This window comes from Vigna angularis, chromosome 10 (genome assembly GCF_016808095.1).
Source record: "Vigna angularis cultivar LongXiaoDou No.4 chromosome 10, ASM1680809v1, whole genome shotgun sequence".
NCBI classification, from domain to species: domain Eukaryota; kingdom Viridiplantae; phylum Streptophyta; class Magnoliopsida; order Fabales; family Fabaceae; genus Vigna; species Vigna angularis.
In genome coordinates, this window is record NC_068979.1 from 2,464,034 (window position 1) to 2,478,087 (window position 14,054).

At 32.5% G+C, this 14,054-nt stretch overlaps 1 protein-coding gene across 2 annotated transcripts; it reads left to right on the top strand.

The window, feature by feature from the left end:
* The first annotated feature begins 6,313 nt into the window (after positions 1-6,313).
* LOC108334720 (uncharacterized) lies at positions 6,314-9,267 on the top strand. Of its 2 annotated transcripts, none has more exons than XM_017570645.2 (2): positions 6,314-6,868; positions 7,607-9,267. In XM_017570645.2, the coding sequence occupies exons 1-2, from the start codon at positions 6,770-6,772 to the stop codon at positions 8,849-8,851; spliced, it is 1,344 nt and encodes a 447-aa protein (XP_017426134.1). In that variant the 5' UTR covers positions 6,314-6,769; the 3' UTR covers positions 8,852-9,267. The 2 variants fall into 2 exon arrangements, with proteins under 2 accessions (XP_017426134.1, XP_017426133.1); XM_017570644.2 differs by having other exon boundaries at positions 6,316-6,868; positions 7,604-9,267.
* Positions 9,268-14,054: the final 4,787 nt, after the last annotated feature.

Consider the following 14,054-nt stretch of genomic DNA (forward strand, 5'->3'; position numbering starts at 1 on the left):
CTAATTTAAAATGAAAACCTCATGCGAATTAACATCATTACAAATATTTAATATTTATGATTTAGCATTACGATAAATTTGTTTACTCTCTAAGTTTTTCTTTTACATTTTAGTATTAATGGGTATAATTTACCAATGTATAAATATTTTATCTTTAATTAATTAAGTTTGGTCACGAAATTTGAAAAGAAAAAAAATTACTTATTTTATTTAATTTGGCTGTGCAAAGAATAAAAAAAATGCATATACAAGTATATAAATAGTATGAATAAAATGTATTATACAAGTATTTTGAATTTAATAAGTACTTAGAAGAATTGCAAAATAAAATTGTGCATATAATATACAAGAAGATTCATAATTTGATTAAAAAAAACAGTTTACAGGGTATTTGTTTGAACTTAAAACTAAAAAAGTAGACTTTTTAGTATAGAGAAAAAGTCAAATAATAGTTTGCAATGGTAAAATAACATTTTTATTTAAAATGTAGAGATAAAGTTGATTAAAATAGGAATAGGATGAATGAAACCAAAGATAGGATGATGAATTTGATTTTCTAATGTGTACAAATGATTTGAATGGAACAATCAAAGAGTACGGCAACCAATCAATCCATCTATATAAAACACCAGGACAGGACAAAAAACTTCAAAAGTAGAACAGAGTTCGGACAATAATTATTTTTATATAAAACATGTATACCAGAAAATAATATTATATTATATATATACCCATTTAAGTAAAATTTATTTTTTATTTGTAGAAAAACATCTTTTGCATAATAAATTAAAAAAAAATACTCTAACATGAAAGAAATTTGTTAGCGGCAACGGTCATAAATTGCATGGGTTTAGATTTTTGTTAAAGAGTTGCTATTGCACTCAAAGTAAGTAGGTGGATAATTAGTTAGATTAATAAACCTATTAAAGTTATATTAATAAATTAGTATTGTATTATTATTAAATATTAACATAATACACGTCACACACACATATGGATGAGTTATAATTTATTGCAGTAGTATTAGAAATTATATAGAGCACATGCTACCATGTGAGACCTCACCACATCCCAATTTATTATCTTTCTAGTGAATGGCTTGGATTATGCCACTTGCTACTAATACAACAACTTTCAGCGTTTTATAATATTTTTCCGTTAAATTTAAATTATTGATTACTTTTTATATCTATATAAAAATTTAAAAATAATATCAAAAAGAAAAATTACTACTACTCCTACTGGTAGTAGATAAAGAATAAAAAGAAAAAAAAAAAAAAAAAAAGCGAATGTGAATCTAATAAGGACGAAAACACATGGTCATTGTTAACTCACCCTTCTGGCATAGTACGAAGATAGCAAATTCATCATTAATGGGACCCAACTGTGCAAATATATAAGGATTCTATCTTTATATATAAATACAATCCAATTTCATGGTTTCCAAAAATGGTGCTAACTATAGCCCAGTTTTTTCTCCTATCATAGGACACCAACATTTCAATTTTACTTTCATCTTTTATACCTAAATATAAGGCATGCACTTGTAATTTTTTCACCTTCATTTCAAAATTTAGTGGGATTTGTCTGATTATAACATTTTTTAAAATTATTTTTAAATATGTGTATATAGAAATAACAGTGGACTTTTAATTTTTAAAACTATGATTTTAATATTTATAAAATAAAGATACTTTGACATTTTACAAGATTTAATAATACTTTATTAAAGAATAATGCAAACAAGAAACAATAAACTACCCATATTTTATTTATAAAATACCACAATTTACATTTGGAAAATTATTTTGAACTTTGGTATTTAGTGTTAGTTTGATTTTTATGTAAATATCTATGCGGTGTTTTTTTAACATGAAGTCGATGTCGTAATAAACTTTCGTGCTTGATCCTTATAAATTACCAGGGTGAATATTTCATTAAAAAAATACAGTTTTCAAGTTAAACTTCATGACTATTATATATATATATATATATATATATATATATATATATATATATATACGGGTTTTGTTAATTTGTGCACGTCTATTTTTTAGTTGACAAAAATACCCTAATATATCATAGATTTTAAGTTTTAAGATTAAAAATATTTTAGTAATTTTCATTTTCAAAACTAAAAAAAAAAAACCAAACTCTTGCTCACTTCCATCATTCCTTTTTCTTTCATCTCTTCCACTCCACCATTTTCTCTGTCATCCATACTCAAAGTCTCAATTGAAAAAATCATAAACACTCCCCTAACCTTAATCTACCTTTCGCTTATCCAAATTGTTTCTCTCTCATCTCCATATTTTCCCTCACCCACATATAACAACCCGTGACACCGCAATTTGTTGCTTTTGCTCGATTCGTTCATTTGTTTTCCAGTTTAATAACAAAATAATTGATGATGTTGATGTTGATTGGAGAGGTGTTTTATATATTTTCTCTTCTTTATACACTTAAATACCCTACTTGGTGTTTGGATGTTTTTTTCGTTATTATTATGAGAGGCTGTTAGGTTAGGGATTATAGACAATTTTATGAGAAAAAAACTTTACATTGAAAAATGGAAGTAGCAATTCCATTATGGATTGACTGATGTTAGGCGAGTGTTTCTGATTTTGTTCAGTTGAGACTAGCGTAGAAATGACAGAGAAAATGTTGGAGTGAGAGAGATGAAAGAGAAAGGGTTGAGAGGAATGATGGAGGTGAGAGGTGAGCAAGAATTTTAGGGTTTCTTTTTTTTTATTTTTTTGAAAATGAAAATCATTAAAATACACTTAAGCTTAAAACTTATAATCATTATATATTAGAGTATTTTTATCTACTAAAACCTAATACGCATTGCTAAAATGTATCAACTCAAAAATAGACATACGCAATATATATAATTTAGTGATGAAGTAGTGGTTATTTGTGAATATAACAACAATTAGTATTCATTCTATAAGTCTACTCTATTATTTAAGAGTAATGGGGATAGTGAGTATTGTTTAATAAAATGAAACAAAATTAAGATTTTTTGTTTACTTGAGTTCATTCTAAATTTCATATCTAGATTCAAGCATAATCAATCTCTTCTATTCATTCTAAAATTGAAACTCGCTTTCCGTACCAAATATAAATAAAATAAAATAACAAAAGGATGGAATAAAAGAAGATCACGTGTGTTATATTAATTAGGTTTAATCTTTTTAGACATTTCTAAAGTTGTCTTAAATAATTCATCGTATTTATTATAACTTGTGTATTTCTGTTTTCACTATAGTGTAATTTTTTCTAACAAGTAGTATTAGATCTTCCATAAGTTATTTTAATATATTATGTGATTGTAACTGATTTTCCACATTAAAAAGAATTAATTTAAAAATAATTAATTTGTTGTTGTCGTAAAATTATCCTTGTTGCTAAAGTTACAATGACAAATTTGAACGAAGGATTATTTTAAACTTTGAATTGACGCGGTGAATTTACAATCGAGTTATTAGAGTACGACGAGTTATTTGAATACTTGTATATCATTGAATTAGTGGGAACTTAAACAAATGTATACCTGTATATAGTTGAATATACGTTTCAAAAGGCAATTTAAATCTTAATATTAGTTAAATTAAACGCTAAAATAATACAGGGTTATATTACACAAGATATAAATTTAATTTTAAACTATAGACTGTAATTTTACAGAACACACCTTTACAGAACTGTGGATTTAAAATTGAAGAAGTTTAATGTAAAAGAAAGAAGTTTGACTTTAAAGGTTACCTATAAATATTTAAATAGTTATATCCAGCTAGAACTTGGATTTTTGTGTATAACTAATTTGGTGTCAATTTTTGGAGGCATGTTGGCTGAACTTGGGCTACTATGGTCCATTCAAGTCCAACCATCATGTGTTTGTGAAAATGACAACTTATATAAACAAATCAGTTAATTTGCGACCAACCATGCAATCAGATCGGGTAAATTATAGAATCAGACAAACAAAATTCGCCTCTACATTAATATTCTGGTGAAAGTTTAAGTTTAACTTAGTCTAAAAAGTACGTTCTCTTTCCAAAGGTTAAAGAAGTTCTCGATAAAAGAAAAAAAAGGTTAAAAAGGAAACTTAAAAGGAAGAAGCAAATTACGTTGACGAAAAAGTACCGGTCAATTTTTCAAAAGAATAATGATACTTTAAAAACATTTTTTTGACAATATTTTAATGTGTCATTTTATGATTGATCTATGTTGGTGTTTATGATTATTATTATTGATCATGAAGTAATTTTAGACTAATTACAAAATAACACGTAGATAATATTAAAATGTTGTCAAAAAAATACTGTCAAAGTATCATTATCTTTTTCAAAAACCTTTTCAACTTGTGTTTTTCACTTCCAGTAATGATATTTTCAAATAACAAGACATCATCAATTATCTTAACTAATCAAATTATCTTAACTAATTCAAATTAAGGGTTAATTAACTGTAGTGATAAAAGTTTATTTTATAAATTATAGGTGGTAATCTGAGTCTTTATTTTTTTTTATTTTAAATGATACAAACGTGAGCCTTCAATAAATATTTTTTAAGTCTTACTGGAAATGTCACTGTTAAAAGATGGTCATTTTCTTTTCTTTTTAAGATTGTTGCATTGCACTTCCAACTTATATTAGTTTGAGTAAATATTCTTATCACTCTTTAATGAGAATAATGAATTTAAAGAATGATGATTGTGTTTACTAAAAATAGTAATTGACCATAAATACCGGTTTAACGAGAATGACTCTGTGGTGATGGGTTTTTTCTGCTATGTAAACTTAAATACATTCTCATATTAAAATTATGGAGTTCTTTACCATCTTTTTCTATACGACACACAAAATACGTACATATTATACACATATATAACAGAGATGAGAAATATCAAAATATTATTTTAAGAAACAAAGAAATAATATGGGCCTTAATCGGAAGAAAAAAATGGGCCTCTGAATTCAAATCTATTTCTGGAACCCAATTGCTTCCTGCAACCCATCATATTTATTTCTACACCTGACCGTACAAGCAAAATATTTAAATATCTTTCAACTGTTACACCACACCACCACCGATGCTGTTACTGCGTCATCAGATGGCTATTTCAGAAGAAAGAACAAAACATGCTAAAAAAAATCGTTCCGAAATTTTTTTCCAAAAATTATTTCTATAAATTAATTTTAAATATAATTCAACCTCACAAAATATTTTTTTTATAAGATAAGATTTTCATTCAATTATATATTAAAAATTAATTTTATTTCGAATCAATGCCAAACTTCTAACGATTTTATGAATTGCGTAAATTTTATTTCAAAAAATTTGTTCTGAAATTTTTTATTTTGGGAATGTTATTCCAGAAACTTGGAATATCTTGTTTTTGAGAGCTTACTCCAGAATTAATAACCCGAAAGTCAGTTTTAGAAAGCTAAAATGGTGATTTTGAAAAATTGATGTGGGTAGAGGAGAAAATGGTTGGAATGCAGGAAGCAATTACCTTTTCCCAATCCTGAATATTTTGTACGGGACATAGGTTAGTAGGTGGACTTTGGATTTAAACTCTTTAATAGGTCATAATTATCTTCTACCAAGGTTAGGTAAGCGCAAACCAATCCTCCTGTTTTTTTCTCCTATTTAGCTCCTTCTCATGCTTTTCCTTTGCAACCTATGTTTCCTCTTTCCTATTTATTCTTCTATAATTTCTCAATGTTTTTTTTTTTGCTTTCCGTACGCTGCAGTGCTTCTCTAAATCGTTGTTAACAAAACATGAAAAAAAAAAAAGGAATTCTGAGATAGAAAAAATGTGGTAATCAATACACCTTACCTTGGCAAACTGAGCTGGCGTTTAAAAGTCGAGAAAAGCTGCTTTAGTGCTGATTTCCAATTTGGCATGTTGGTATGATAATTTAATGTGAAAAAGAAGAAAAAGGAAATACGTGACGGTGGTTTGAGATCCGGAATCCGAAGAAACGAAGAAGGATTTGATAAAAAAAGTAATATTGTTTAGAAAAGAAGAAAAGCATTAGTTAGGGAAAAATCTGAGAGCTCTAGAGAATTAAGAGGAAGAAGATATTTGGGTGCGGTGGAGCCCGAAAGAAAGGACTGGAGAAAATGGGTGAACGCTAACACACGTGCACACGGACTTCATTATTTGGGAACAGTAACCCACTAATGACTCCTTTCTTGTTGTTTTGTGTGGCGGCCACAACACAACAACATTACATATACTATACTAATACTAGGTGTCACGTTTTGTCATTTATACCAAGGTACCCCCGGAAGTAGAAGAATGGGTAGGCTATGCAGAGAGAGAATAAGAGAGTCAAAGGAACGGTTGAGCAAGTTCCTTTCACTTTAATACCATCACCCAATACTACTACCAAACATCATGTGATGTACCGTTTTAATATTATTACGATCCTATGTAGCATAGTAAAGCCTCATCTGGTCTTCCTTGGTTAATCACTTGACATGACATTAGCACCAATCAAACCAAACCAAATCGAGTTAGTCAGTCATTGCCGTGTTTTGACCTCTTCAACATCAATACACTCTCTCCCTTTTTCTCTCCCCCAAATTTCACGATTCATATCTATAAACTATACATATCAAACTTTCATTTTATTTTCAGTTAGTCTCCTCCGACTTTTCTCAACTTTTCATTTCTCTATGTAAATTTAGAAACATCTAATCCCCTTCTCCCTGCTAGTCTGCTTCTTTATCCATCCTAAAACAAGAGGCAGAGATGAGAGCTGTTAACAACACTTTGGAGACTATCAACGCTGCTGCAACTGCCATCGCTTCGGTAGACGATCGCGTTAATCAATCTCTTCCTCACGTCCAGGTAAAATACATAAATCATTCATACTATAAATCACTTGTTTTTGCTACAGATGTGGATTTGGTCTTTTTTATGCTTCAGACCTTTCGGTTCTCTGTTCCCTCTTCACTCTGTTTTCCTTGATCAGATTCTATTATGCAAAACTTCATTTTTTTTGTTCAATGTTGCTCTGCTCTGATTGCTTTACCAGTTATGATCATCTCCTATCCAAAAGTAATGATATTTTCAAAAATTGTTTCTTGGGTTGAACGATTCAACGTCACATACATTAAGGGTTAAAGCAGAACTGTGTATGATATTATGTTTGATGTGGTATAGTGGAGAAACATTCCATTTTTGTTTCACCGTTTATTTATTTTCTCAATATACTGATTTATTTATTTATCATGTAACGGTGATCCGATTGTTCGAGAGAACTGGCATGTCTCTGTATTTTCTACAACTCAAAACTGGTTCCATTCCTGCGAATGCCACATGATTTAGAGTCTCATTCTTTTAACCAGAATTAGACTCTGCATGTTTTTGCGCACAGAGTCAATTTCCGGAATGGTGATGTCTAGATGCAGGCTAATAGTATTTATCCTATGCAGTCTGGACCCCGTCATGCCGTGAATGACAAATTCAGTGTCTTGTTTTCTTACTTTCCTCATCCTGCAGTCATTGATTCATAAACTCTTGCTGGGCATACTTGTGGCGTCTTCTATGACTGAAAATTAACACAAGTTTTGTTGGTTGTAGAAGAAAACCTGGGGAAGCTGGCTGAGCATATATTGGTGTTTTGGACACCGCAAAAACCAAAAGCGAATTGGGCATGCAGTCCTTGTTCCCGTAAGCACACCTTCTGCTGCAGATGCTACTGCTGCAGCAGTAGGTTCAACAGCTGCACCTAGTATTCCATTCCCCTTCGCCGCACCTCCCTCGTCTCCTGTATCTTTCCTCAACTCAGAACCTCCTTCTCTTGCTCAATCCCCAGGTGGTATCCTATCTCTCACTTCTGTGTCTGCCAGCATGTACTCTCCCGGTGGTCCTTTATCTATCTTCGCCATTGGACCTTATGCCCACGAAACACAATTAGTTTCACCACCCGTTTTCTCAACATTCACCACTGAACCTTCAACCGCTCCCTTCACTCCACCTCCCGAATCTGTCTACTTGACCACACCTTCTTCACCTGAAGTGCCGTTTGCTCAACTGCTTGATCCCAACAACAAAAATGCCGATACCTATCAAAGGTTCCAAAGATCTCTATATGACTTCCACTCCTATCAGCTTCAACCTGGAAGCCCTGTTGGTCAACTCATTTCACCAAGATCAGCTTTCTCAGCTTCTGGCACCTCATCTCCTTTCCCTGATGCTGAGTTCTCTTCTCGTGGCTCCATCCTTCTTGACTTTCCAACGGGTGACCCTACCAAGCTTTTAAACATTGATAAACTGTCTGCTCGTGAAAAACACAAGTCACGTCAAGGCTCTGGCTCTCTCACCCCGGATTCTATACGATCCACAACTCAAGCTGCTTTTCTTCCCAGTCACTGGGTTTCTGAGGTCATAAGGTCTCCACATCCAAGAAAAAATCGCCCCAATGATATTAGTGTAAATCACAGCCTCTCTATCGAAGTGTCTTCCCAGGAAGCATTGAAATGTGTGGAAAACAAGGCAGTGACATCGACTAAATCACTTCCATTCAAAACTGATACACCAGGACCAGAAAAAGAAGATAATTCAAGAGAAGCCCTCGTGAACGAAACTCACAACGATGTCCCCCAGGAGATCGCAGACGATGAAGATGTGGAAAGCGTTCATCATAAGGATGAAAGTGTAACATTTTCTTCTCCTAAAGAATTCAACTTTGATAATGCAGAAGGAGGGGATTCTCCTGGGCCGAATTTAGTTATTGAGTGGTGGGCTAATGAGAAAGTTGCAAGCAAGGAAGTAGAATCCTCCAAGAATTGGTCTTTCTTCCCGATGGGGTTGGCCAATAGCCAATGAGGACTCTCTTAGTTTGGTGACTGTTACTTAACATAGCCTTTGGGTTTTGACTTTGGTGCCATTGCTGCTAAGAATTTTACGTTGGTAGATCTAACAACAATACAGTGATGGGAATATTTTTTGAACTTGCTGGCCCCGAAATGAAGGTGAGTTTTGCAGACTAGTAATCAAATTTTCAGGTAAACCCACTTTAGATTAGGAAATGCTTTACATTTATAGCATCTACATTCTTCACACCTGTTAACCTTTTTGTGTGTAAGTGTAATATAGTTGACATAAAGACAGTGGTTACCAATAACCAACCAATAATGTTTTTTCTTTTTTTACTGTTACTGACAGTTCAAACATTTTAGCAATGTTCTTACAGTTCAAAAAGTGAGAAATATTTAAATTGATGTTTTCGTAGCAATTAATGCTAATTTTAATTTACTGATAGTTATATTTACTCTCCATTTTCTTCGCACTCGTCTTATTAGGAGTGGAGTTAGTGATAATTTATTTAATATACAGGATTTCATGCAGTCGTTTAGTTTAAGAGTTTTTCTCAATAATTAAAAAATAATATTTATTGAAGCGTAAGATAAATAATCACGTGTACAATTAATAAATTACTTAATTATAGATTACAAAACATAATAATTTGAGCAAAGGATGGCACTGATACGTTAATTAACTTAACTGCGGGATCTTCTTCTGATACTGATTGAATAACTAATCTTTGTTTAGGATTAAATTACGTAAACAGATGAAGAATTATTCTCTTCAACCAATCGGATCTAGTATTTTTTTCTAGCCATTTGATACTATTGCCATAGACAGTATAATTAAATAACCATTTATTCTATACTTTAATTAATTAATTAACTTTTTATGATATCTTAGATGCATTATATCAGTATACGGTATCTGAATAAGATTAAATAATAAAAAATCTATAGAAAAATGAGAATTAGAAAAAGGCATGAGATGTGTGCTTGATTGCTTCGCTCAATGTTTCCACTTGGTGCCTCTTTTCTTCTAATTTGTGGGTACATTTTGTTTTCCAACATTGAATTTTGTAACTAAATTATTGAGTTACATTTAATAACGAGTAACACCAAGACCATTGTGTCGGTCGAAGATGAGTGTAGGGGCGGGTGCCTAAGCTGTCTTACCAATTTATTACTTTCATTTTCATACCGTTATATCCCTAAGCTATTAATTTATTATTGTAGGTCACATTGTTTTTAATATTCTCCATTTTAATAATATATATAATAACAATAATAAATGGTTTCATGTTAATTTCTTTAATATTTAATATTTTTCAAATAAAATCAATTTATAATATATAAATTAAATTAAATTTCATTTTAACGAGTTTGAGTTGATTTTATAAGATTAAATTATATTTAAATTTTATGTATTAAAATTCATCGTAGATCAAGTTTGTTTAATCTATTTTTTCACTCAAGTTTTTTTAATCTATTATCTCATTTGTAATCTTTAGATATTATTAATACGCACAATAAGTTCTTAATATGAAAATATATATTAAAAATTTCACATTAGGTATAAAATTATATATAATAATTATTCTTTATTTAGTTAGGATTTAAAGGGAAGTCTTTTTTGACTCATGACCTATAATGTAACATACGTATAATAAACAATATGACATACGTATAACAAACAATAATAGAGAATTTTATCAAATTTTAGTATAATGAATTATTTCACATTTCAAGAAAGTTTTGTTAAAAACAAATATAAACTTAAGTATTCGATAAATAAAAAACTAACGTTTATATAATCTTGAATTTATCATATTAATCATCAAAATTAAAAGCAAAAACATATATGAATTTAAAATGATAAGAGTGGATGTAACATCCCAATAAATAGTAATTACCATTAATTAGAACTAATTACATTTACAGAATTAACAGTGCAGTCTTAGTTACAATAGCTCTTAAAAGCCGAACGTACAAAATACAGGGTTCGGAATATATCGACAAAATACTAAGTTCTGGACGAAACGGCTTTTCAAAACTAAGTAACCGAACGTCCCAAAATACAATCCAGAAACACTAACAGCTACTACTGAACGAGCGCTCTAGGGCTCGGCTTTAACCTCTACTTCAACCAGATTGGCGTCCTCCAAATCTTCTTCTTCCAGCGCTTCCTCAAGCAACGCCTCTCCATCTGCTCACATCCACACGGATGATCATTGCATTGACAAGACGGACGTACATGGACGAACGACAACACAAGGAAACGACACAGGGTAAGCTTATTGAATTTAATTCACCAATAATTCATACACATAACATTTCAACATTCATAAAGATATCACAACACATAATATCAGTTCAAACTCTCATAAGACAGACCGTCCGGACTGTATGAATCCATGTAACCACAGGCGTTCGTGCACTCGGGTGGTGTGGTAACTGTATTACACTCGACAGCTGCCACCCGAGGTTAACCCTATCAGTCCAAAGTACTCAATAGGACTAGAGTCTCCTGCCATTCCCACGCATGACCTACTCCCCTCTACATGAGGACGAGCACTCACGGAATATCAGGATGAACAGCCATCAGTGATTTTACCATGGTCATACTACACACTTCTCATATACAAATCATAGAGTCGTTCCTCCACGGAACGCTCGCCCAAATCCCACAACCATAGTTTCACCTCATATAATGTTCGGCATTTATAATCTTTCACTTTTATTTTCATTTTTATCTTTCAATCCAAGTACATAAGATCACAAACGTTCAGCCCCCTTTATAATGAGGACAACCGTGGAGAACAAGACCGAAGAATTTACTCCGTTCCAAAAACAGAATAGAACCGATTTCCAAATAGATGGACGACATGTATTAATCAAGGGTACTCGACACTGTCAGTTGACACAGATGGATGATCTGTAGTCACAAGGGTGATCGACACGGTATGTCGACACAGATGGATGATCTGTAGTAACAGGGGTGATCGACACGGTAGGTCGACACAGATGGATGATCTGTAGTCATAAGGGTGATCGACACAGTAGGTCGACACAGATGGATGATCTGTAGTCACAAGGATGATCGACACAATAGGTCGACACAGATGAATGATCTGTAGTCACAAGGGTGATCGACACGATAGGTCGACACAGATGAATGATCTGTAGTCACAAGGGTGATCGACACGATAGGTCGACACAGATGGATGATTTGTAGTCACAAGGGTGATCGACACGATAGGTCGACACAGATGGATGATTTGTAGTCACAAGGGTGATCGACACATCTCATTATGAGCTCTAAGTAAAAGACCTACATAGCTCATGCTCGACCAGAATCCTTCCCAAATGAAAGTATTCCAATTCAAAGAAGTTTACTGGAACATCAAACGGTCGAGAACCGTTTAATGTCGGACATACGTTATCATAGGGGAGTTGATATTCAAGTTTCACTTATGTTCACTACTTCTAAGCATGCATATTTCATATTCACATGTATCACCCATATCATACATTTCAACCAACATATATCATGTTCATGTAGTACAGCAACGTTCGATCATGCATACTCAACCAATATACACCTCATACTTATGATCATATACCAAAAATCAGATAACACAGTTCATACTTCATGCGACACACATAATATTCATACAGTACAAGACACACATACGAATTAAATTTAATAAGCTTCCCTTACCCGGATCAATGAAGGAAACGTCCTAATATGAGTCTTTTGGTTCGTCCAGCTAACGGTCTCCTACCCTCAACGTCTCTTGACTCTTCTCACAACCAATCTAATCCACAGAAAATGAATCCTTTAGACTATACACACGCATGCAGCCAACAACTCGGTTTCTAGAAAACCTAAGGACGAGCTACTGAAGGAGAACTTACCAATTTCCGTTCTTGAAACTGTTCGGTCCAATGAGTAGCTCTCGGTTCAGCGGACGTTCCTACGGTGCTGAAACGTGATCGGAGAAAAGCTTGGTGAGTTACAGTAGAGAGAAGTTGGGAGGTTTTAGAGAGAAGTTGGAGAGAAATGGAGGTTTAGGTTCTGAGGAAGATGAAGGGTGCGTGCGGGTGAGAGAGGGAGAGTTTTAAAATCTCAGTTTTGTTGCTTTCCTCGTCAAGACGGACGAGCGTCTCCCAGCCCGACACCTGCTCACCACTTCTGATTTCAGAAGCTTCTCCCGTGACACGTGGCGTGCGTGCATGCAGTGCAAAGTGCGCTTTTAATGCTTCAGGGGAAAAATGATGGGGTGGGGTTTTCTGTGCACGTCAGAGGACTGGTTTTCAGATTAGGGTGGGGGGTTTGTAGTGAGTTAAGCGTTAATGTGGTGTGCATTAATTTGTCGTGACAGAGATTTATTGCTACAAATTATTAGGAGTCTCACAGGAGCGCTTTGACTTTTCAAATCAACACATGTTCTCTTTATAGAATCTTTTGTCAATCTATCTGCCCCTATTAATAATAAGATGTCAAGAAGAATACAATGTGATATTGGGACCTAACTAGCTTATTTTTGAACATATAAGATTGTCCTTTAGCATTTATATTTACCTATTACTATTTGATCACTTTTATTTGGCATAAGAGTAACAATAGGTGTCCTTAATATTAATATGTAATTATTATATATAAGACCAATGTTTGATTAAGGATCCAACCATTTTTCACTCAGACGATATGTGTAACTTCATGATTATATACTTTAGCCAGTGTATCTTTAGTCAAATTAGTCTAACAATCATATAATCATATCATAGTAGTCTTTGCTTCATTTATCATAGCTAAACCAATCAATATTAACACAAACTATTAACATTAATCATTATATCAATGTGCAATATTGACATTCATACAATTTGAGCTCTTTTTTTAACAACAAAGAACTTGATATTGATGTTATATCTTTAGACTTCGTTGTTATTGAGAAATAGAATTGTTGATTTTATTGCAAAAATAACTTTATATAACAAAATTTCACAACTAAAATACTTTTAATACTATTTAACAACTTTTAATTTGGCATAACACTAAATATCTTTAATATATAATTATTCATAGGGTTCACATTATTACATTAGGTTCCATCATCAGCATTCACATTATAGGCCATCTTTGTCAAAGGATTACTGTTAAGTGTTGTTTATTATATACTATTCCCTGCATATTCCTTTTATTGATGTTGAGCTGTCAA